Source organism: Caretta caretta, chromosome 1 (genome assembly GCF_965140235.1).
Source record: "Caretta caretta isolate rCarCar2 chromosome 1, rCarCar1.hap1, whole genome shotgun sequence".
In the NCBI taxonomy this organism is placed as follows: domain Eukaryota; kingdom Metazoa; phylum Chordata; order Testudines; family Cheloniidae; genus Caretta; species Caretta caretta.
The window spans coordinates 263,416,551-263,438,754 of record NC_134206.1 but is presented as its reverse complement, the minus strand read 5'-3'; the positions used below and the strand labels follow the sequence as shown (position 1 = coordinate 263,438,754).

At 47.2% G+C, this 22,204-nt stretch overlaps 1 protein-coding gene across 4 annotated transcripts in view; it reads left to right on the top strand.

The window, feature by feature from the left end:
• TCF20 (transcription factor 20) overlaps positions 1–22,204 on the top strand; it is a 211,144-nt gene that overhangs the window by 126,957 nt on the left and 61,983 nt on the right. For all 4 annotated transcript variants that reach the window (XM_075124218.1, XM_075124219.1, XM_075124220.1 and 1 more), the window contains exon 2: positions 8,172–13,802. In XM_075124218.1, coding sequence (XP_074980319.1) covers positions 8,208–13,802 — 5,595 coding nt within the window. In that variant the 5' untranslated portion in view covers positions 8,172–8,207. The remainder of the gene's footprint in view (positions 1–8,171; positions 13,803–22,204) is intronic.

Sequence of the window (22,204 nt, the reverse complement as noted above, 5' to 3'; positions counted from 1 at the left end):
GCCCCTCTGCCTGATCCCCACATGTGTGATCAAAGGAAAGAGGTACATGTGTATCACAAGATCCACTGTGTCTCATTTCAGTATTGTGGATTGTGTCAGTAGCAGGGCACAAGGTGGTCTTGCCAGGCAGAGTGTCAGCAGTTGGGGGGGATATGAGGTATGGACTCTGAGTTTAGTGAAGGGTAAGTGAGAGTGTGTTAGATGGCATAGTGTGCGTAAGAGTGAAGGGGTTGTAAAATTTGTTAGATAGGGGATTTTTCTGTGGAGGAGAGTGAGTGTCAGGCTGATATAAGTAGCTCCTGTTCAGTATAGTGTGAAGGCAGAGTGCAAGCGTGTGTGTTAGGGCATATTGGGGCGTCACTCAGAGGGCAGAGTTACAATTGCATGGGTGTGTACACCTTTATTCTGTATTTCCTGGTTTTCAGACATTTCATAAATTTGATTGGAAGGGTGGGAAGTACCACTGAACAACCTTAACTCGGAATTAACAAGATTTTTTTGATGACTTCCCTGGAGTTTTTTAACAGAGAAATGTTCTTGGAGTTAGTGGTCATTAAAGTGGTGGTTGTTGTGTAGGTTTGCAGTTAAGATACCTCTGTGGACAGATGATGGTATTTACATAGTACATTTCATCAGTAGATCTTAGAACACTTTATCAAGGAGGGAAACATTCTTCCCATTGAACAAATGTGGAAATGGAAGCACAGAGGTGAAGTGACTTGGTGGAGGCTCAATACATCCATCTGGAGCAGTGGTTTTCAAACTTTTCAAGCTGTGTGTCTCTTTCCAAATAATGTAATCTTCCGTGTCCCCTCTTCTGAGATAGGCAGAAGTGGTGCATGGGGGGCATTCAGGGTCATGTGCCCCCCCAGATTTCTGCCTTCCATTTAGCAACAGCTTCTAGAGATTTTCAAACTGTGGGTCGTCGTCCCCCCCCCCCAGGGGATCACAGAGGAATGTTCAGGAGGGCGAGCAGTGACACCAGGTGGCTCGGGCCATCCCAGCATGTTGTCTGCAATCACAGGATTTTTGTTGCATACCCCCAGAGAAGATGGGTACATACCCCAGTTTGAAAAACCACTGATCTGGAGCATAGGTGGGTGGTGGCAAGGAGAGGAGCTAAAACTTCTTTCCAAAAGCAGGGCTCTGATGGATCCTGGTGCATGCATAAGCGGGGAGAATGTGGGACTGACCGGTCCCCCCTGACCTGAGTGCTACCTCTCCTTCCCTTAAATCCCCTAATTCTTCTTCCAGTGTTTGCTCATGTCGATTCCAATTAGGTGTGTGCGCGCTGCGTGCACAGTTGTCAGAAAGCTTTTCCTCTAGCAGCACCCTTTGGGTCAGCTCTGGAGCCCCTTGGAGTGGTGCCTTCATGGCCCTTTATATATGACCCTGCCGACCCGGCTCCTCCTCAGTTTCTTCTTACCACCAGTGACAGTTGTTGGAACTGTGGCACCTTGCCTTGCAAGCGCTCCACGTTTCCCTAGCTTCTATTCAGCCTGTTTGTATTTTGTCGTTTAGTTCTTAGTTACTATGGTTAGTTAGCTGTTGGGCTGGGGGTTTTACCCTCCACCCAGACTGCATTCTCCTTGGGGGACTTACATGCCTAAGTTCCTGAGGTTCAAGTACTGCAACAAGTCCATGCCAATGTGTGACCCCCACGACACTTGCTTAAAGTGTCTGGGGGAAGCACACCAAGCAGACAAGTGCAGGATTTGTAAAGGGTTTTGCCCCAGAACAAAAAAAGAGCGAGACTTTCGCCTCAAGCAGCTCCTTATGGAGGCAACACTCAGACCGCAACCTGCATCGACGCGGCAAGACGTGGCACCGAGCTCATTGGTGCACAGTGCTCCAGCTCCAGTGTTAGAAACGGCACTGCGGAAGGGAGAGACCGCCGCTCCCTGGTGCCAAAACCAGTGGGAATGACCCAACACCGGTGCCATTCCCTGACGCGGAAGCAGAAGATCTCCGAATCAGAGACCACCCCTTTGGAGCTGGCCAATGGGGCATGTCCCCAAGAGGAGCACCCAGTGCCAAAGTCTTTGGAGCTGGCACCGTCAACTTCGGCTCCACAAGGGGGAATGTTGAGTCCGGTGCTGTTGGACTCTCTGAGTCAGGTCATCGAGGAGATGGAATTGCCATCCACCTTTGAAGCTGCAAGGCACCTTATCACCATGACAACACCACGGTCCTTTGGGCCAAGTCTCCGGTACTACAACGTGTGGCAAACGGGTGATGCTCTGTCCCTCAGCACCGCTGCTCCCAATCACGACGCCAGTCCTCGTGTCGATCCCCGTCACGCAGGAGGTCCTGCTCCCGGCACCAGTCATCCTGGCACCGGTCAATGTCCTTGCACAGATCCCGATCTCGGCACCGCTCCCGTGCCTCGCGGCACCGCTCACCAGTCCAGGTCTGCTTGGCACCGCCCTGGCCATCGCGGTCCCTGTCTTCGGACTCAGAGATGGGGTCTAGATACTCAGAGATGGGGCCAGCACTGGGCAGGGACCGGCGCAGTGCCCATTTTGGACCCCTGGGCGTACCACCAGGCCCAGGGCGCCCAATCCAAAGGTTCCTGTTTGGTGACCTCTGAACCACGGGGGCTGGAGGCATCAGCCAGTGACCCCACCCCTAGGGGTGCTGAGGAGGTACCGGTCACTCGACCTCCACTGGAACCAACCCCAGTTCCTGAGCCTGATCCAGGTGTGGTTGGCCCCAACAGAGAGGCGTTACAGGAGGCCCCTGGAGACCAAGAGGGTCAGGAGGACTTTCTTCCCCCATTAGCCTCCTCGTCATCCTTCCCGGACAAGGCTCAAACATTTCAAGCCTCAGCAGCAGTGCTCCTATCCTCCTCGGCTGAGGCAGGAATTTTATAGGAGAACGGGCAGGAATGGCAGATGAAAGCCTGCAAACCCCCCGGCAGGCCCACGGTCTGACTAAACCATCATCAGGTTCCAAGCAGGCCTTTTGAAGGTGTGTCCAAGGACGGCGCACCAATCTCAATTCTGGATCCTTCCCCGTCTTTCTTGAATTGTCTGTCCCACTTCTACGTGCTTGGTCCCAAATAACTTCGGACTGCTGGGTCCTCTGTATGGTTGAAGTGGGATATTCTCTCCAGTTCTGCTCCTGCCCTCACTCCCACCCCCGTTCCCCGTCCCTTTTTAGGGACCCTTCTCACGAGCAACTCCTTATCCAGGAGGTGCAGGCGCTCCTTGCCATGGGAGTGGTGGAGGAGGTTCTTCAGGAGCTCAGGGGCAAGGGATTCTATTCCTGATACTTCTTAATCCCCAAAGCCAAGGGGGGGTCTCAGACCCATTCTAGATCTGCGAGGACTCAACAAGTTCATGATAAAGTTGAAGTTCCGCATAGTCTCCCTGGGCACAATTATCTCTTCTCTGGATCAGAGAGACTGGTACCCCACCCTCGACATGAAAGACACGTACTTCCATATAGTTATTCGGTCCACACACAGGCGATTCCTACTCTTTGTGGTCGACCACAAACATTATCCATTCACAGTCCTTCCATTGGACCTCTCAACAGCGTCCCGAGTGTTCACCAAGTGCATGTTGGTCGTGGATGCTTTCCTCCGTTGGAGGCAGGTGCAGGTATACCCCTACCTCAATGACTGGCTGCTCAGGGGCCGCACCGAGGGCAGGTGGAGTCTCAAATCTGATCAGGTCCACATTCGAGAGACTGGGTCTCCTCCTCAACTTGAGGAAGTCAACCTTGGAACCAACTCAAAGAATAAAATTCATTGGGGCGGTGTTGGAGTCGGTTCAGGCAAGAGCACTTTTGCCAGAGTCCCGATTCCAAGCCATCACGGACATCATTCAAGGCCTCCAGCAATACCCGACCACTACAGCAAGGGGATGCCTGCGTCTCCTCTGTCACATGGCAGCCTGCACTTACGTGACCTGGCACGCCAGACTGAGGCTCAGGCCTTTACAGCAGGCCTTTTGGCCTGAGGGCTGCATCAGGTTTTGGAAATTGTATGGAGGTCCAGTTAGGGGAGGGGGGCATGGCCTGGCCCCCATCCCCTATCCAGGCCCCACCCCCACCCCCCCGCTTCTGGCCCCATCCAAACGCCCCTGTCCCCTGATGGCCCTCCCGGGACCCCTGCCCCATCCAACCCCTCCTCTCCTTCCTGACTGCCCTCCCGGGACCCCTGCCCCATCCAACCAACCCTTCTCCCTATCCCCTGACTGCCCCCTGAACTCCTGCCACTGACTGTCCCCCACTGCCCCATCCAACCCCTCCTCTCATTCCTGACTGCCCCCCTGGGACCTCTGCCCCATCCAACCACCCTTTCTCCCTGACCGCACTCGGAACCCCTGCCCCTGACTGCCCCCCTGCCGCCCCATCCAACCCCCCACTCCTTCCTGACTGCCCATCCTGGGACCCCTGCCCCCATTCAACCCCCCTGTTCCCCACCTTCTGATTGCCCCGACCCCTATCCACACCCCCACCCCCTGACCAGCACCCCGAACTCTCCTGCCCTCTATCCTGCCCCCTTACCGCACTGCCTAGAGCATCGGTGGCTGGCGGCGGTACAGCCCGCTGCCGCGCTGCACAGAGCACCAGGTCAGGCTGGGCACAGGACCAGGTCAGGCCGATTGCTCTATGCCTTTCCCCCGTTCCCTCTCGTGCACAAGGTTCTACTCAAGGTCTGGAGGGACAGGGCAGAGATAATTCTGGTAGCCCCAGCGTGGCCTCTACAAGATTGGTACACCACACTCCTAGAACTGTCAGTGGATGCACCTGTTACATTGCCTCTCCTCTCCGACCTCATCACTCAGGACCATGGTCGCCTTCATCACCCCGACCTGCAGTCCCTCCACCTCACGGCTTGGAAGCTGCTTCTTCAAGTGCTGTCCCTGTGGGTGCTCCATTCCAGGTGACGGTGCATCCCGGCGCCGTTGATCGGAGATCTTCGGTAGCAGTGCCCGGTTGGGACGCACGCGTCCAGCTGCTGTCTCGTGGCGTCGTTAGGTTCTGTCTGAGCGCGTGCATCTTGCACCCTCCCTCAGTTCCTTCTCAACCGTCTCAGCTGAAGACGGGACTTGGGGCAGTGCTAAACCTCTTTCCTGGTCACTGAAGAAAATAAGTAAAAATAAATAGAAATAGTTAGATAGAAATATCCCAATTCTCTCTCTTCCTTTAGAATAGTTGGTTAAGTGTTTTTTTGTTTTTTTTGTTTTGTTTTGTTTTTAACTTTCTCTCACGTTCGTCTCCCATTGAGCCTCTCCCACCCAGAAAGAAAAGGAGTACTTGTGGCACCTTAGAGACTAACCAATTTATTTGAGCATGAGCTTTTGTGAGCTACAGCTCACTTCATCAGATGTATACCGTGGAAACTGCAGCAGACTTTATATACACACAGAGAATATGAAACAATACCTCCTCCCACCCCACTGTCCTGCTGGTAATAGCTTATCTAAAGTGATCAACAGGTGGGCCATTTCCAGCACAAATCCAGGTTTTCTCACCCTCCACCCCCCCACACAAATTCACTCTCCTGCTGGTGCTAGCCCATCCAAAGTGACAACTCTTTACATAATCAAGTCGGGCTATTTCCTGCATAGATCCAGGTTTTCTCACATCCCCCCCACCCCCATACACACACAAACTCACTCTCCTGCTGGTAATAGCTCATCTAAACTGACCACTCTCCAAGTTTAAATCCAAGTTAAACCAGAACATCTGGGGGGGGGGGGGTAGGAAAAAACAAGAGGAAACAGGCTACCTTGCATAATGACTTAGCCACTCCCAGTCTCTATTTAAGCCTAAATTAATAGTATCCAATTTGCAAATGAATTCCAATTCAGCAGTTTCTCGCTGGAGTCTGGATTTGAAGTTTTTTTTGTTTTAAGATAGCGACCTTCATGTCTGTGATTGCGTGACCAGAGAGATTGAAGTGTTCTCCGACTGGTTTATGAATGTTATAATTCTTGACATCTGATTTAAATGGACACAAATCAGATGTCAAGAATTATAACATTCATAAACCAGTCGGAGAACACTTCAATCTCTCTGGTCACGCAATCACAGACATGAAGGTCGCTATCTTAAAACAAAAAAACTTCAAATCCAGACTCCAGCGAGAAACTGCTGAATTGGAATTCATTTGCAAATTGGATACTATTAATTTAGGCTTAAATAGAGACTGGGAGTGGCTAAGTCATTATGCAAGGTAGCCTGTTTCCTCTTGTTTTTTCCTACCCCCCCCCCCCAGATGTTCTGGTTTAACTTGGATTTAAACTTGGAGAGTGGTCAGTTTAGATGAGCTATTACCAGCAGGAGAGTGAGTTTGTGTGTGTATGGGGGTGGGGGGGATGTGAGAAAACCTGGATCTATGCAGGAAATAGCCCGACTTGATTATGTAAAGAGTTGTCACTTTGGATGGGCTAGCACCAGCAGGAGAGTGAATTTGTGTGGGGGGGTGGAGGGTGAGAAAACCTGGATTTGTGCTGGAAATGGCCCACCTGTTGAACACTTTAGATAAGCTATTACCAGCAGGACAGTGGGGTGGGAGGAGGTATTGTTTCATATTCTCTGTGTGTATATAAAGTCTGCTGCAGTTTCCACGGTATACATCTGATGAAGTGAGCTGTAGCTCACGAAAGCTCATGCTCAAATAAATTGGTTAGTCTCTAAGGTGCCACAAGTACTCCTTTTCTTTTTGCGAATACAGACTAACACGGCTGTTCCTCTGATCCCTGCTAAGTGTCTCCACTGTCCCAGTCTGAAAACCAGGGCTCATCATGACAGAGACTTGTGGCTGAAAATGCTCCTGATGGAGAAATCTCTGCAGCTGCCTATGGAGACGGGCACAAGTAAACCCTCTCCTTCCTGCTAGGTCGGAACCGACCAGGAGCGCGGCTTCACCCTCTCAAGTGAAGAGGCAGGAAGTCCCAATGTCTCTGCATAGAGACCTTCAAAAGGGTAAAGGCTCTCCTGCAAGATGTCTACCCTCGGTGCTGATAGCGCCAAAAGCCGGTGCCTCTGACCGCCTCAGCCGTGGCTCACGCGGGGCGCAGAAGCAGGGACCCGACTTCCCACAGTGGGAAGCTCTCCTTTTGAAAACCTGTAATATAGTTAGTAGTTACTTAGTTACTCTTAGTAGTAGTTCTCAACTTTTCATTAGTCCCAAATTGCACTTAGCCGGGGGACAGGGCATGCCCCAGTCCCCAGGCTTTAAGCCCTGCAATCGGCCTATGCCTGTCAGCGATCCACATACCTGCTGCCTATGGTGCTTACGAGTCTTTTAAACCTAGGATGAAGGAGTGTGAGAGTCTGAGGTCTTCGTTAACTTTATCCAAGCCAATATAAACCATCTTTTTCTTGGTGTGGGGTGAAGCTATAGGCTGCTCCTTAAGTAGAGCTGGATAGCTGCAGTCTACCTGGACCTGACTTTCTATCTGTTAGAACTAAGCAAGCTTTGGTTGGGAGTCTAGGTGGGGGAATACACTTACTTTCTTGGAGTGCTGCTTCTCATCCATGTGTCGTCATAGGGATGCTTTGGTATAGTGAACAGAGATGTATTTGGGTGAGTTGTTGACTGTCCCTCTGCAGTTTCCCAGATAATTTTGATTTTAGGGCCTTTGACCTTGTCTCATTTACATCTGGACTGACTTCTATTGGGGGATGTTTGGAGAGAGGCTTCTGGGTCTCTGGATATTTTTTCTTACTATAGGTCTCAATAGTTTAAGATAATTTATATAATTTTTGTCATTCGTTTAGACTTCCACAGTTGTAACAAAATACAGTTACTCTACTCTGAGTGTCTCCTGGCCTGTAGGGGTTAATTTAGGGGTGGAAGTCAGCGTTACTGAAATAGGAGTCATTCTCCCACTTGAACTAGTTTAGTGAAACATTTAGTCCTTCTGGGGGACATAACCCAATTGCTGACCATTGGGAGGAGCCTTTATAAAATGCATTAACATTGGAATGCTGCTATAACTGGATAGGGAATGATGAACACCTTTGACTTCTGAGCACAATGGGAATCCTATTTCCTCCGTTACCAGGGTGGCTAAGGTGGTAAGCATTGATAGAGCTGCATGGTAGGAGAGGTGTAAAATTTGAATTACTGCTAAATACGATAGTTTAATTTTACTGATGATATGACTGGGAGACGTGAATTTTCTAACTTTTTTCCTTTTTTTTCCCAGGAGGGCTTTCGAGGGGTCATTCTGGTGCTGAACAGCATGCAGTCCTTTCGGGAGCAAAGCAGTTACCACGGAAACCAGCAGAGCTACCCACAGGAAGTGCACGGGGCATCCCGCCTAGAAGAATTTAGCTCCCGCCAGCAGGCCCAGATGTTCCAGAGCTTTGGAGGAAGTGCTGGCAGTGGGCGCCGGGGAGCAACAGGAGCATCTGCAGCGATGGCTGGTGAGAGCTCTGGGCACCAGAGCTACCAAGGTTTCAGAAAAGAAGCAGGAGAGTTTTACTACATGGCCTCCAACAAGGATGCAGTGGCAGCAGGTGGGCAGCCTCAGCGCAGGCCGTCTGGACCAGTGCAGAGCTACGGGCCACCCCAAGGAAGCAACTTTGGGAGCCAGTATGGGAGCGAGGGACATGTGGGCCAGTTTCAAACACAGCATTCAGCCCTTGGGGGTGTATCTCACTATCAGCAGGATTTTACTGGTCCTTTCTCTCCAGGGAGTGCCCAGTATCAGCAGCAGGCTTCCAGCCAGCAGCAGCAGGTGCAGCAGCTGAGACAGCAGCTCTATCAATCCCATCAGCCTTTACCACAGGCATCCAGTCAGCCTGCGTCTAGCGCCTCCCACTTGCAGCCAATGCAGCGTCCATCTGCCCTGCCTTCCTCTGCTTCTGGGTACCAGTTACGAGTGGGTCAATTCAGCCAACACTATCAACCTCCTGCTTCTTCCTCTTCCTCTTTCCCCTCCCCACAGCGTTTTGGGCAGTCTGGGCAGAACTATGATGGCAGTTACAGTGTGAATTCTGGTTCACAGTATGAAAGCCATGCTGTAGGTTCTAATTCACAGGGATATGGGACTCAATCTAATTACAGCTTTCAGACTCAGCCAATAAAAAGTTTTGAGCAGTCTAAGTTGCCCCAGGGTGGGCAGCAGGGGCAGCAGCAACAGCACCCCTCACAGCATGTAATGCAGTACTCAAATGCTGCCACCAAGCTTTCTCTTCAAGGTCAAGTGGGACAGTACAGCCAAGCTGAAGTCCCTGTGAGATCACCCATGCAGTTCCATCAGAACTTCAGTCCTATATCCAACCCATCTCCAGCTGCCTCGGTGGTCCAGTCTCCAAGCTGCAGCTCTACTCCATCTCCTCTCATGCCGAGTGGGGAAAACCTCCAGTGTGGGCAAGGCAATATGTCAATAGGCTCTAGAAATCGAATTTTACAGATGATGCCTCAGCTTAGCCCAACACCATCCATGATGCCAAGCCCCAATGCTCATGGTGGAGGATTCAAGGGATTTGGGCTGGAAGGACTTCAGGAGAAGAGACTTACAGATCCAGGGTTGAGCAGCCTAAGTGCTTTAAGCTCTCAAGTGGCCAACCTTCCTAACACAGTCCAGCACATGTTACTTTCAGATGCCTTGGCACCTCAGAAAAAAAGTTCCAAAAGGTCATCATCGTCTAAAAAAGCTGACAGTTGCACCAACTCAGAAGGTTCTTCCCAGGCAGAGGAGCAGCTTAAGTCTCCCCTGGCAGAATCCCTCGATGGTGGCTGCTCTAGCAGTTCAGAGGACCATGGAGAGAGGGTGAGACAGCTGAGTGGCCAGAGCACTAGCTCTGACACTACCTACAATCGGGGTAACTTAGAGAGATCCAACTCGTCACCAGCACAAGGCTCTCAGAACGAGCCAGCCAAACTCAGTACCAGTCCTACAGTTAGGGAAGATGTGGGTTCCCCAAGTGAAAAGGAAGTCCTGATAGCAGTGGAGGCCACCCCAAAGGTGAACGAAAAGACAGTTGGGGTGATAGTCTCTCGGGAGGCCATGACAGGCCGAGTAGAAAAATCAGGTGGGCAGGATAAACCTTCACAAGACGATGCTCCCCCAGCTACCCAAGCGCCTCCTGGTGCCAGTGGAATGAAAGAAACTGGGCAGGTGTTACCACAGTCAGAGCCTCAAGGAGGGAGCAAAGGGAGTAAGAGTGGGGATAACAATACTAACCACAATGGAGAGGGAAACAGCCAACCTGGCCATGCAATCATTGGCTCAAGTTTTCCTGGCAGAACAGAACCTTCCAAATCACCTGGCAGTTTGAGGTACAGCTATAAAGACAACCTTGGGGCTGGCATGCAGAGAAATATTGGTGGCTTTCCTCAGTATCCTTCAGGTCAAGAAAAAGGGGATTTTCCAGGGCACAGTGAGCGAAAAGGCAGGAATGAGAAGTTTCCCAGTCTTCTGCAGGAGGTCTTGCAGGGTTATCACCACCATCCAGACAGAAGATATGCTAGGAATGCACAAGAACATCCAGGCATGGCTGGAAGCCTGGAAGGAGCCATGAGGCCCAACATTCTAATTAGTCAAACCAATGAATTAACCAATAGGAGCCTCCTAAATAAAAGCATAGGGTCTCTCCTGGAAAGTCCTCACTGGGGCCCCTGGGATAGGAAATCAAGTGGCACAGCTCCTGAGATAAAACAGATCAATCTGGCTGACTATCCTATCCCTAGAAAGTTTGAGATAGAGTCACAGTCTTCAGCCCATGAAGGGGGAACACTCTCAGAAAGAAGATCAGTGATCTGTGACATATCTCCATTAAGGCAGCTTGTCAGAGATCCTGGGCCTCACCCAATGAGCCACATAGGTGCTGAGGCCAGAAGTGGGAGGAGTGAACGTCTCACTCCTGGTTTAGGCCAGTCAGTCATCCTCCCTGGTGGCCTGGTGTCCATGGAAACAAAGCTGAAGTCTCATAGTGGGCAAATAAAAGAGGAAGATTTTGAACAGGCCAAGACCTCAGCCAATCTCAACAATAAAAAATCAGGAGACCATTGTCATCCTGCCAATGTCAAGCATGAGTCTTTCCGAGGCAATGCCAGCCCTGGAGCTGCAGCCCCTGATTCTACTCCAGACTATGTCTCCCAGCAGGACAGCAGATCAACACAGCTAAGACGAGCACCTGGAAGAATGGGAAGCAGCAGAGAGGGCATGAGGGGTAAATCACCTTCTCAATATCAGGATCTGGCTGACAAACTGAAGATGTCACCAGGCAGGAGCAGAGGCCCAGGAACAGACCTCCACCACATGAATCCACACATGACACTGTCTGAGAGGGTCAGCAGGGGTTCTTTGCATTCTCCCTTTCCCCAGAACTCTGAAGGCTCATCTTTGGCTTCAGCATATCACACAAACACTAGGTCTCATGCTTTTGGTGACCCTAACCAAAGTTTGAATTCCCAGTATCATTACAAAAGGCAGATATATCACCAGCAGCAAGAAGAATACAAAGATTGGAGCAGTTCTGCACAGGGTGTGATTGCTGCAGCTCAGCACAGGCAGGAAGGGGCAAGGAAGAGTCCAAGACAACAGCAGTTCCTTGAGAGAGTAAGGAGTCCCTTGAAAAATGACAAGGAAGCAATGATGTACATCCAGGCTAGCTCTTACCATGATACTGGAAGCCAAGAAGCTGGGCGCTGTCTCATGGGGAGTGATGGTACGCAAAATAAATGCACCGAATTAAAACATGGTGGCCAGAAGATGCAGCAACAGGAATCGGGTTGGGATCTCTCCCGGCAGATCTCTCCTGCCAAGAACAGTGGGCCTCTAGGAGCGACCAATCAGAAAAGGTTTTGCTCTCAAGATAGTGATGGGCATAGGCGGGAGGAATCTGCAGATTTGCCCAAACCTAGTAATGCGATGCTGAGGCTCCCTAGCCAAGAAGACCAGTCTCCTCAAAACCCCTTAATTATGAGGAGGAGGGTCCGTTCTTTCATTTCTCCTATTCCCAGCAAAAGGCAGTCACAGGATATGAAGAACAGTGGCACAGAAGATAAAGGGCGACTGCTTTCCCCCTCAAAGGAAGGAGCTGACAAAGCATTTAACTCCTATGCACACTCATCTCTAAGCCAAGATGCTGGCAAGCCACTCCCAAAGGGAGACTCCTCCAAGGATCTCCAAAGTCCTGACAACAGGAATTGCCCTGCTGTTTCCCTCACAAGCCCAGCTAAGACCAAAATATTGCCACCACGGAAGGGGCGGGGATTGAAACTGGAAGCTATTGTTCAAAAGATTACATCCCCCAACATCAGGAGAAGTGTTTCCTCCAACAGTGCTGAAACTGGTGCAGATGCAGTCACCCTTGATGACATCCTGTCCCTCAAATGTGGACCACCTGAAGGTGGGAGTTTGGTAAGTCATGGACCAGAGACAGAAAAGAGAAAAGGGGAGACTGTGTCAGATCCAGTGGGGCAAGTGAGCCAGGAATTGACTAGTGAAACATCTCTGCCAAGATCTTCAGAAGAGTGGCACAGCAGTGGGGATGACAAAGTCAAGAAGGAGACACCTGAAGTTGCTAGTGTCAGTAAAGAGGTATCTGGGGCCAATGTGGCCACACCACCTTCACAGAAGTCTGTTAGTCAAGGACGATCAGATGGATCCTTAAGTGGAGCTGGAACTCTGATGTTTCCTGATGCAAAAACAGTTTCTCCTTCCAGTGTGTTGACTTCTGAACCAAACCCAAAGTCTGAAGAAAAAGATGGAGATGTGACAAATATTTCACCTAAGCCAGATGGCTTCCCTCCAAAGGGATACTTCCCCTCTGGAAAGAAAAAGGGGAGGCCTATTGGTAGCGTAAACAAGCAGAAGAAGCAGCAGCAGCAGCCGCCACCTCCTCCACCACCAGTGCCACTACCACCACAGCCATCAGAAGGGACAAGAGGTGGAGAGCCAAAACCTAAGAGACAGAGGAGGGAGAGGAGGAAACCTGCCGCACAACCACGAAAGAGGAAAACTAGACGGGCCGCTCCAATTGTGGAACCTCAAGAACCAGAGATCAAGCTGAAGTATGCTACCCAGTCGCTTGATAAAGCTGACACCAAGAACAAGTCCTTTTTCCCATACATTCATGTGGTAAACAAGTGTGAGATAGGCGCTGTGTGCACAATCATCAATGCAGAGGAAGAGGAGCAGAACAAGCTGGTGAGAGGCCGAAAGGGACAAAGGTCACTGACACCCCCTCCTAGCAACACTGAGAGCAAAGTTCTGCCCACCTCAACTTTCATGCTGCAGGGCCCGGTGATAACAGAGTCTTCTGTCTTGGGGCATCTGGTTTGCTGCCTGTGTGGCAAGTGGGCCAGTTACCGCAACATGGGAGACCTCTTTGGGCCTTTCTATCCCCAGGATTATGCAGCTACGCTGCCCAAAAACCCACCTCCCAAGAGGGCCTCAGAAATGCAAAGCAAGGTCAAGGTACGACACAAAAGTGCTTCTAATGGCTCCAAGACTGATACAGAAGAGGAAGAAGAACAGCAACAACAGAAAGAACAGAGAAGCCTGGCTGCCCACCCCCGCTTTAAGAGGCGGCATCGCTCTGAGGACTGTGGTGGGGCCTCTCGGTCACTTTCAAGGGGAGCTGCTTGTAAGAAAGCAACCACTGAGGGTGGCAGTGGCAGTGAAAAGACTCCCTTGGACTTAAAAGCCCCTGTGCCCACTTCAGAAGGTGGCCCTGAGCTGGAGTTACAAATTCCTGAACTACCTCTTGACAGCAATGAATTTTGGGTCCACGAGGGTTGTATTCTCTGGGCCAATGGAATCTACCTGGTCTGTGGCAGGCTCTATGGGCTGCAGGAAGCTGTGGAAATAGCAAGAGAGATGGTGAGTGCCAAAATTTATTATGTATTGATGGATGAAACATTTTTCCTTTTGCAATCATATAATTTTTCTCTCCCCTGTAATATGCTTTTTTCTTTCTGCTATACCTCAAGCATCCATATTTCCTCTCTATATAAATCTTCAGTAGTTCCCTTTTGATGGAGGGTAAAAATCCTACCTTAAGTCACCTAGTGAAATTTAGTTTGAGCTGAGATTTTTAAAGCCACCTGGAGGATTTGGATGCTCAGTACCTATGAATTTTAATGATAATTAGTTGTCTAAGGGATTTGTATATCCATGAAGATGTCAGCCTTGTTCTTTATCCAGTTTCTATTAAATACTGATACATATCCTATAACCACAAAACTGTAGGTGGCCTTTGTAGTATGGAGGCCATCTAGACTAGCTAGTGGTGCTGCAAGCCTGGATCAAGGTGTATTGTGTGTATTGATGAGCTTCGAATAGAGTACTGTCTAGTCCTTATTGGCCAGAAAGATAGTTGTCAGGATGTGAGGTCTTGGGGATATCTATATAGATTCCCAGGCCAGAAGGAGCCACTGGGATCATCTTGCCTGATTTCCTGTGTAACACAGGCCGTAGATCTTCCCTGAAATAATTCCGAAAGTATATCTTTTTAGAAAAACATCCAATCTTGATTTAAAATCTGCAAGTAATGGAGAATCCACCAAGAACCTGAATAAACTGTTCCAGTGGTTAATTACTCTCACCGTTAAAAACTTATGCCTTATTGCCAGTCTGAATTTGTCTGTCTTCAACTTCCAGCCGCTGGATTGTGTAATAGCTTTCTCTGCTACATCGAAGAGCATGTTATTAAATAACTGTTCCCCAGGTAGGTACTTAAGGACTATAATCAAGTCACCCCATAACCTTTTCTTTCTCAAGCTAAACAGATTGAACTCCTCATGTCTGTCTTTACAGGGCGTGTTTTCTAATCCTTTAATCATTCTTGTGGTTCTTCTCTGAACCCTCTTCAATTTATCAACATCCTTCTTGAATTGTGAACACCAGAACTGGACACAGTATTCCAGAAGCGGTTGTACCACTGCCAAATACAGAGGTGAAATAACCTTTCTACTCCTAATCATGATTCCTCTTTTTATGCATCTAAGGATTACAGTAGCCCTTTTAGCCACAGCATTGTACTTGGAGCTCATGTTCATCTGATTATCCACCCCGACCCGCAATTCTTTTTCAGAGTCACTGCTTCCCTCAGTATTCCTCCATCCTGTAAGTATGGCCTGCATTCTTTGCTCCTAGATGTATACATTTACGTTTAGCTATATTAAAACACGCATTGTTTTTGCTTGCACCCAGTTTACCAAGCAATGAAGATCACTGTGAATCAGTGACCTGTCCCCTTCATCATTTAACACCCCCCTCACCAATTTTGCATCATCTGCAAACTATCATTGATGATTTTGTTTTCTTCCAAGTCATTGATACAAATGTTAAATAGCGTAGGGCCAAGAACCAATCCCTGCAGGACTTCATTAGAAACACATCTGCTCGATGATGATTCCTCAATTACATTTAGAGACGTATCAGCCAGTTTTTAATCCATTTAGTGTGTGTCATGTTAATTTTATATCATTCTAATTTTTAATCAAAATGTTATGTGGTACCAAGTTAAATGCCTTACAGAAGTCTAAGTATATTACATCAATACTATTACCTTTATCAACCAAACTTGTAATCTCATCTAAAAAGAGTATCAAGTTAGTTCAGCAGGATCTATTTTCCATAAACCCTTGTTGAGTGGCATTAATTATATTACTCTCCTTTAATTCTTTATTAATAGAGTACCATATTATCCACTTCATTATTTTGCCTGGAATAGATGTTAGACAGACAGTCCTATAATTACCTGGGTCATCCCATTTACCCTTTATAATATTGGCACAACATTAGCTTTCTTCCATTCTTCTGGAATTTCCTGGTGCTCTAAGATTTATTGAAAATCAACGTTAACAGTCCAGGAGCTCCTCAGTCAGTTCTTTTAAAACTTTTGGATGCAAGTTATGGACCTGCTGACTTTAAAAATGTCTACCTTTTTAGTAGCTGCTATTTCACATCCATCTGAGATACTGGTAGAATTGAAAGAGTATTCTCATCTAATTTTGAGACTCTGTCGTCTGTTTTTTTCCAAATACAGAACAGAAATACTTATTGAACACTTCTGCCTTTTCTGCAATGGACCAATGCCATTGTCAGGATTCTTTTTGTTCCTAATATTCGTAAAAACTCCTCCTTATTGTCCTTAACTCTGCTCACTATAGGTTTCTCTTTGTGGTCCTTTGCTTCCCTTAACAATTGTCTACAATTCCTAATTTGTATTCATTACTATCAACTTCCCTTTCTGCCATTTGTCGTGTTTTTTTTTTTTTTTTAATAGCTGCCTTCCCTTCCCCTCTAAACCAGGGCAGAGTTTTAATCAGCATGGGCTTCCTCCATTGTGGCTTGTTGGGCATCTAGTAAATTCTCAGTTATTCACATTTTTCTGAGTTGGTTCTTCCTCCCAGCTGCTTTAGCTCATAATTGTTTTCAGCTTTGTGAAATCAATCCTTTTAAAATACCCAAGTGTGCATGTATATTGTGCGCACACGTACGTACGTGTGTGTGTGTGTGTATGTATGTATGTATATTACTGGTTTGGACTTCATTCTGCTTGTGCAATATAAATGTCAAGTACCTAAACTGCCATTAATTTTTAGTTTTGCGATCAGCTCCTCTTGAGGAGGTCTAATATAGAATTCCCCCACGTTGGTTGCAACACTTTTTGAGTTAGGAAATTGTCATCTAGAATATTTCGAGTTCCAAGGATGTCTTAGTACTGACAGCATGAGATATCCAGCATGTCACTCAAATTGAAATCCCTCATGATCCTGCAGCTTTTTTTCCCTACGTATTTATCGGTAGGTGCGTAAAGTGCTGGTCATTCTGTTCCCTAGCGTGATTTGGTGGTATGTAGCTGTAGCAGACACCAACATTAAACCCGCAGTTTGTGCTTTATCTGTTAGGATGCTGAACCATAGGCATTCGAGGTCATTTTCTTTTGAGTTATCAGTGACTCGGAAACAGGTAATGTCCATTTTGATATAAAGTGCCACTTCCCATCCCCTTTTGCCCACTCAGTCATTCCTAAATAGGTTATAACAATTGATTTTCAACATTCCAATTGTGTGACTCATCCCACCAGCTTTCAGTAATACCAGCTATATTGAATTTGTGCTCAGAACTGAGCAATTCTAATTCATCTTGTTTGTTACCCAGGCTCCTAGTATTGGTGTATAAGCAATTATTTAATTGTCTATCTTCATGTCCTTTGGATCCTTAATTAATTTGGTTCTCAGCATCTGGATTCTTTGCTAAATGAGTGCTCAAATCTTTCCTCTTTTTACCCTCCCATTTTATTAATTTAACGCCTGCCTGACTCTTCCAGCGAGTCTGTCCTTGAGGAGGTTGGTTTCCCTTATCCTGAGGTGGAGACCATTCAAACTATGCGGTCTCCTCTGACCACAAAAGGTGGATTCTCTAAGCTTCATTCTCCTCTGTTCTTAACTCTTTTTTGCTTTCTCTCCCATTGAAAGCTCCACCCTGCCATCTTCCAGTCCTGTCTGACTCCCAGCATCCACTCATTCTGCACCTGTTCACACACTATGATGGAAGTCTGAGAAATCCCATGACTAGGCTGTCTTCCTCCACTACAGGTTCATTTTCTGCTTTAGTTCTGCCATCATCTTAGCTAAACAACTCTACTTCTTCACCTTAATTCAATCCCACACCTGCAGTCCCAGCCACCTTTGTCTTGCTCTTCAAGCCCTCCCCTTCTCCCGCCTTCCCGTATCTCTCTGCATAGGATCTCACTGATTTCTTTTGTGTGTGTGTGTGTGTGTGTGTATTACAAAATACAGTGTGACTTCCCCCTCACAGCTCTTCTGCCTTCCATACCTACAACTCTCTCTCCTTTGTCACAGACCCAGAAGTTTCTCATCTGTTCTTCTCCTTTTTAACCCCTCCACTTGCTTCAGTGATCTTTTCCTGTCCCATCTCCTGATCTTCCTCTCACTGACTTTCATCCCTCTCCCTTACTCTTCCCTTTTAACATCTGATCTCTGGGTCTTCTCCTTCACAATACAAGCATGCTTTAGTCTCTCCCATCTTACAAAATGTACTCTTGATCCCACTTGCATCTCTAGTTACCTCTCCGTCATTTCTAAGCTCACCAACGTGCTCTCCTACAGTTGTTATCTGGAGTTCCTCTTCTCCAGATATGTTCAAAACCCCTCCCACTGGGCTTCTGCTCCTTGCACTCCACTGAAACTGCTCTTGCGAAAGTTTATAATCTCTTTCTAGCCAAAGCTCAGAACTAGTACTCTGTCAGTCTCCTTTACCTGTCAGATGACTTTGATAACATCTACCATGCTCTTTTTCTTAAAATCTTGTCCTCCCTTGGCTTCTGTGATTCTGTCCTCTCCTGGTTCTCCTCCTACCTCTCTAATTGCTCCTTCAGTGTGACCTTCAGAGGATCCTTTTCATCCCCTTTACAACTTTGTGGGGGCTCCACAGGGCCTGTCCTTGGTCCCTGTGATGGGTTGGACTCCCCCACTTCCTCCCCAGTCCGAGATGCCACCTGATGTGCTGGGGTCTCACTGATTCCACCCGTTCCACCAGCCTGGGTTTCCTCAACCTATCCTAGCTGTGCCAGGCCCTCCAGCCTTCTACAGCGCACACACACAGGTAGGGACACACCCAGCTGCAAATGGACGCAGGGACACTATCAGCTCTGTGTGGGAGGAATCAGCTCAGGGATTCACCCCGCAATCACGTGCACACTTTCTTTGGGGAGTAAACGCAAAATAATATTGTATTGTGCTGTATAGAAAGATCTGCACAGTGCAAGCTCATAAAAATTCACACTCTTCCTCAGTGTGGAGAGAGATATGCACAGCTTTTTACCCCCCCCAAATATATATTGCACAAACTGGGTTTTGAAATGAACAAGAAATAAGTTTATTAACTACAGAAGGTAAATTTTAAGTGATTATAAGGGATAGCAAACAGAACAAAGCAGATGACTGAGCAAATAAAATAAAATGCAAACTAAGCTTAATACCCTCAAGAAACAAGTTACAAAATGTAATTTCTCACCTTAAATGTTGTTTTAGGTAAGTTGCAGAGTTTCTGTAGCTTAGAGCACCAGTTACTTCTCTTTAAAGACTGGACCCCTGTCTCAGCCTGGACTCAACCCTGCCTTTCCCTTCAGGTGTTTTAGTAGTTTTCGGGCTTGTCTACACTTACATTTTATAGCGCTCTAATTTGCTGGCTCAGGGGTGTGAAAAATCACCCCTCTGAGCTCAGCAAGTCTGAGCACTTCAAAGCGCTAGTGTAGCCATGCTCCCAGCGCTCGGCGCTAATCCGCTTGTGGAGGTGGATTACCAGGAGCGCTGGGAGAGCTCTCTCCGAGTGCTCGCGCATGACCACACTCTCGCTTCAAAGCGCTGCCGCGGGAGCGTTCCAGCGATAGCGCTTTGAAGTTTCCAGTGTAGCCATGCCCTTGCTTCCTGGGCAGGCAATGGAGGAGAGCCTTGATTGCCTTCCTTCCCAGACTTAAGTAGGATTTACATAAGGTGGGAACCCTTTGTTTCCAGTGGAAAAATACCAGCAGTGACCAAGGTGGTAATCCGTACTAGGTGACATAAACAGATAACCCTGCAGTGTCAAAGCAACATCCCAGGAAGCTTCTCAGGAAGGTTGGAGATTAGTGTCTTCAAAGTTCTATTGTCCTTCTTAATGGCCCAATCCAGGCTGATTGCCTACTGTCCGGTGGGCATTCCCCCAAATACACACCTAGTTGTAATTGTTACATAGTCAATATTCCTAACTTCAGATACAGAAATGATATAGGTATACAAATTGGATAAACACATTCAGTAGATTGTAACCTTTCCAATGATATCTTACATAGCCCATCTTGCATAAAACATATCTTAGTTATGCCATATTCATATCATAACAATATTTCTATGAAAAATATGGAGTGTAGCATCACAGTCACCATCTCTTTTTTCTCTCTCTCTCTCTCTCTCTACATGTTATCTCTGGGTAATATAATCCACAAACACAACTACTTCTTGACAGGTTTCAGAGTAGCAGCCGTGTTAGTCTGTATCCGCAAAAAGAAAAGAAGTACTTGTGGCACCTTAGAGACTAACAAACAATGCATCCGATGAAGTGAGCTGTAGCTCACGAAAGCTTATGCTCAAATAAATTTGTTAGTCTCTAAGGTTCCACAAGTACTCCTTTTCTTTTTACAACTACTACCATCACTATGTTGATGACTTAGAGCTACGTCAGTCTTCTGTCCAGGCTAAAATCTTATTCTGTCTGGCATCTCTTCATGGATGTCTAGCCATCAGTTCAAGCTCAATGTGGCTAAAACAGAGCTCCTAATTCCTTGCTACTTCCTTTCTCTGTTATTGTCCACATGGCCCTCAGTTCTGTAACTGGAATGTGATCTTCAACTCAGATCTCTCCGTAGGTCCTCACACTCAGGCTGTCTAAATCTTGCTCATTTCTTCTGCATAACATCTCAAAGATACGACCTTTCCTATTCACAACTACATCTCTCATCTAGGCTCTCCTTATCTCGCATCTTGACTAGTGAAACATCATTTTCTCTGGCCTTGGCAAATGCATTATTGCCCCATAGATAGGCATTCAGAATGCTGCTGCAAAGATCCTTTTTCTAGCCCATCACTTTGTATCCGTTCATTGGCTCCCTCTTCTCTTTCACGTCAAACAATAAACTGCTCACTTTCAAGGCCTCCTCTTCACAATGTGTTCCTCTGCTACTGCTCATCCCTCATTCACAATAAAAATGTAGACTCCTACATCAGATTGGCCTATGATTCAAGTCTCCAGTGCTCATTTGTTAAGGTTGTTTTATTTTGTTTTGTTTTTTGTTGTTTGTTTTTTTTTTTCAAACCAGCATCTTTGTGCTTTCTTCCATGCTGCCCCTCATGCTTAGGAGTTGTTCCCTGTAAACATCTGCAAAGTTACCTCATTATCCTCCTCAAAACCCTCCTCTAAACTCTCTCTTGCTGTGATGCCTACAAAAAGCATGACAACGGTTGGGCTGCTGGTATGCTAACACTGCTGTGTATCATGCTGACCAATATTGTCTCATTGTTTCCACGCAGAGTCAGAGTTTAAGGGCAGAAGGCGCCACTAGATCATCTAGTCCAGTGATACTCCGGCCTCAGAGGTTCAGGAGCCAAATTTGCCATTTGCATAACTCAAAAGAACCATGGTAGTATGAATTCATTGTTTCATTCTCTCTCTCTCGATATAGATATTTTCACAGCAAAATGACTGACCAAGTATTAGTATTTTATCAACTACAATTGGTTACTAACATAGTAAAAGCCTCCTGACTGGCTAATAACTTAGATTGGTTAATAATTAAATCACATAGTGTTTTAAAATAATGTGCTGCAAAGAGCTGAAAGAGACACGTTTAAAAAGCCACTTGCAACTCTGGAGCCTTAATCTGTCACTGATGTAGTCTCACCTCCTGTATGTCACAGGCTATCAACACCACCAGCACCTGCACAACCAAAATTAGACCAAAGTATTGCATCCCTCAGGAGACTAGATTTCATGCCACACAGAGAGAATAGGAGGGACCGAGATGTGCCAATGCCTGAGGGTCCCTGCACTGGTAGGGAAATCATTAAATGAGAGGGATCTAGATAATTCTCACAAATGACCTGCATTCATGCTGCAGAGGAAGGCAAAACCCACATGAGGTCAATGTGACCTGGGAGACCATTCCTTCCTTACCCCACATATGAGCAAGAACCAGCCAGCCAAACACCTGACAGAGAATACTTAGTGCCACGTGAGAGCCCTGGCCCTCTCTGTCTAATATCCTGTCTCCAGCTGTGAATACACCTGATGCTTCAGAGGAAGGAGTTAAAAGAAAAACAACAAAAAAAACCTGACCCCTGCTGGTGACCAGCTGAAACCCTGATGTATGAGCTTCTAGGAACATAAGACACAAACCAGCATTGAGCCTGCTCCTACAATCTCAAGCAACGTAGTCATACAATTGCACTCATAAATTTGTCCGTATCTCTCTCAAAACTAATTAAGTTGTTGTCCCCACAACTCCTATTAGGAGATGGTGCCAGCATTTCAACCCTCTAATGGTTAGGAATCTTCTAATTTGCAGCTTGAATTTGTTCATGTCCAGTTTATATTCATTGTGCCAACATTTTCCTTTAGATTAAATAGCTCTTAACCCTTCCCTGTCTATATCCATCTGTTGTCTCTTGTCTTTATGTTCAAATTGTAAGCTCCCAGGGGTAGAGGCAGTCATTTTG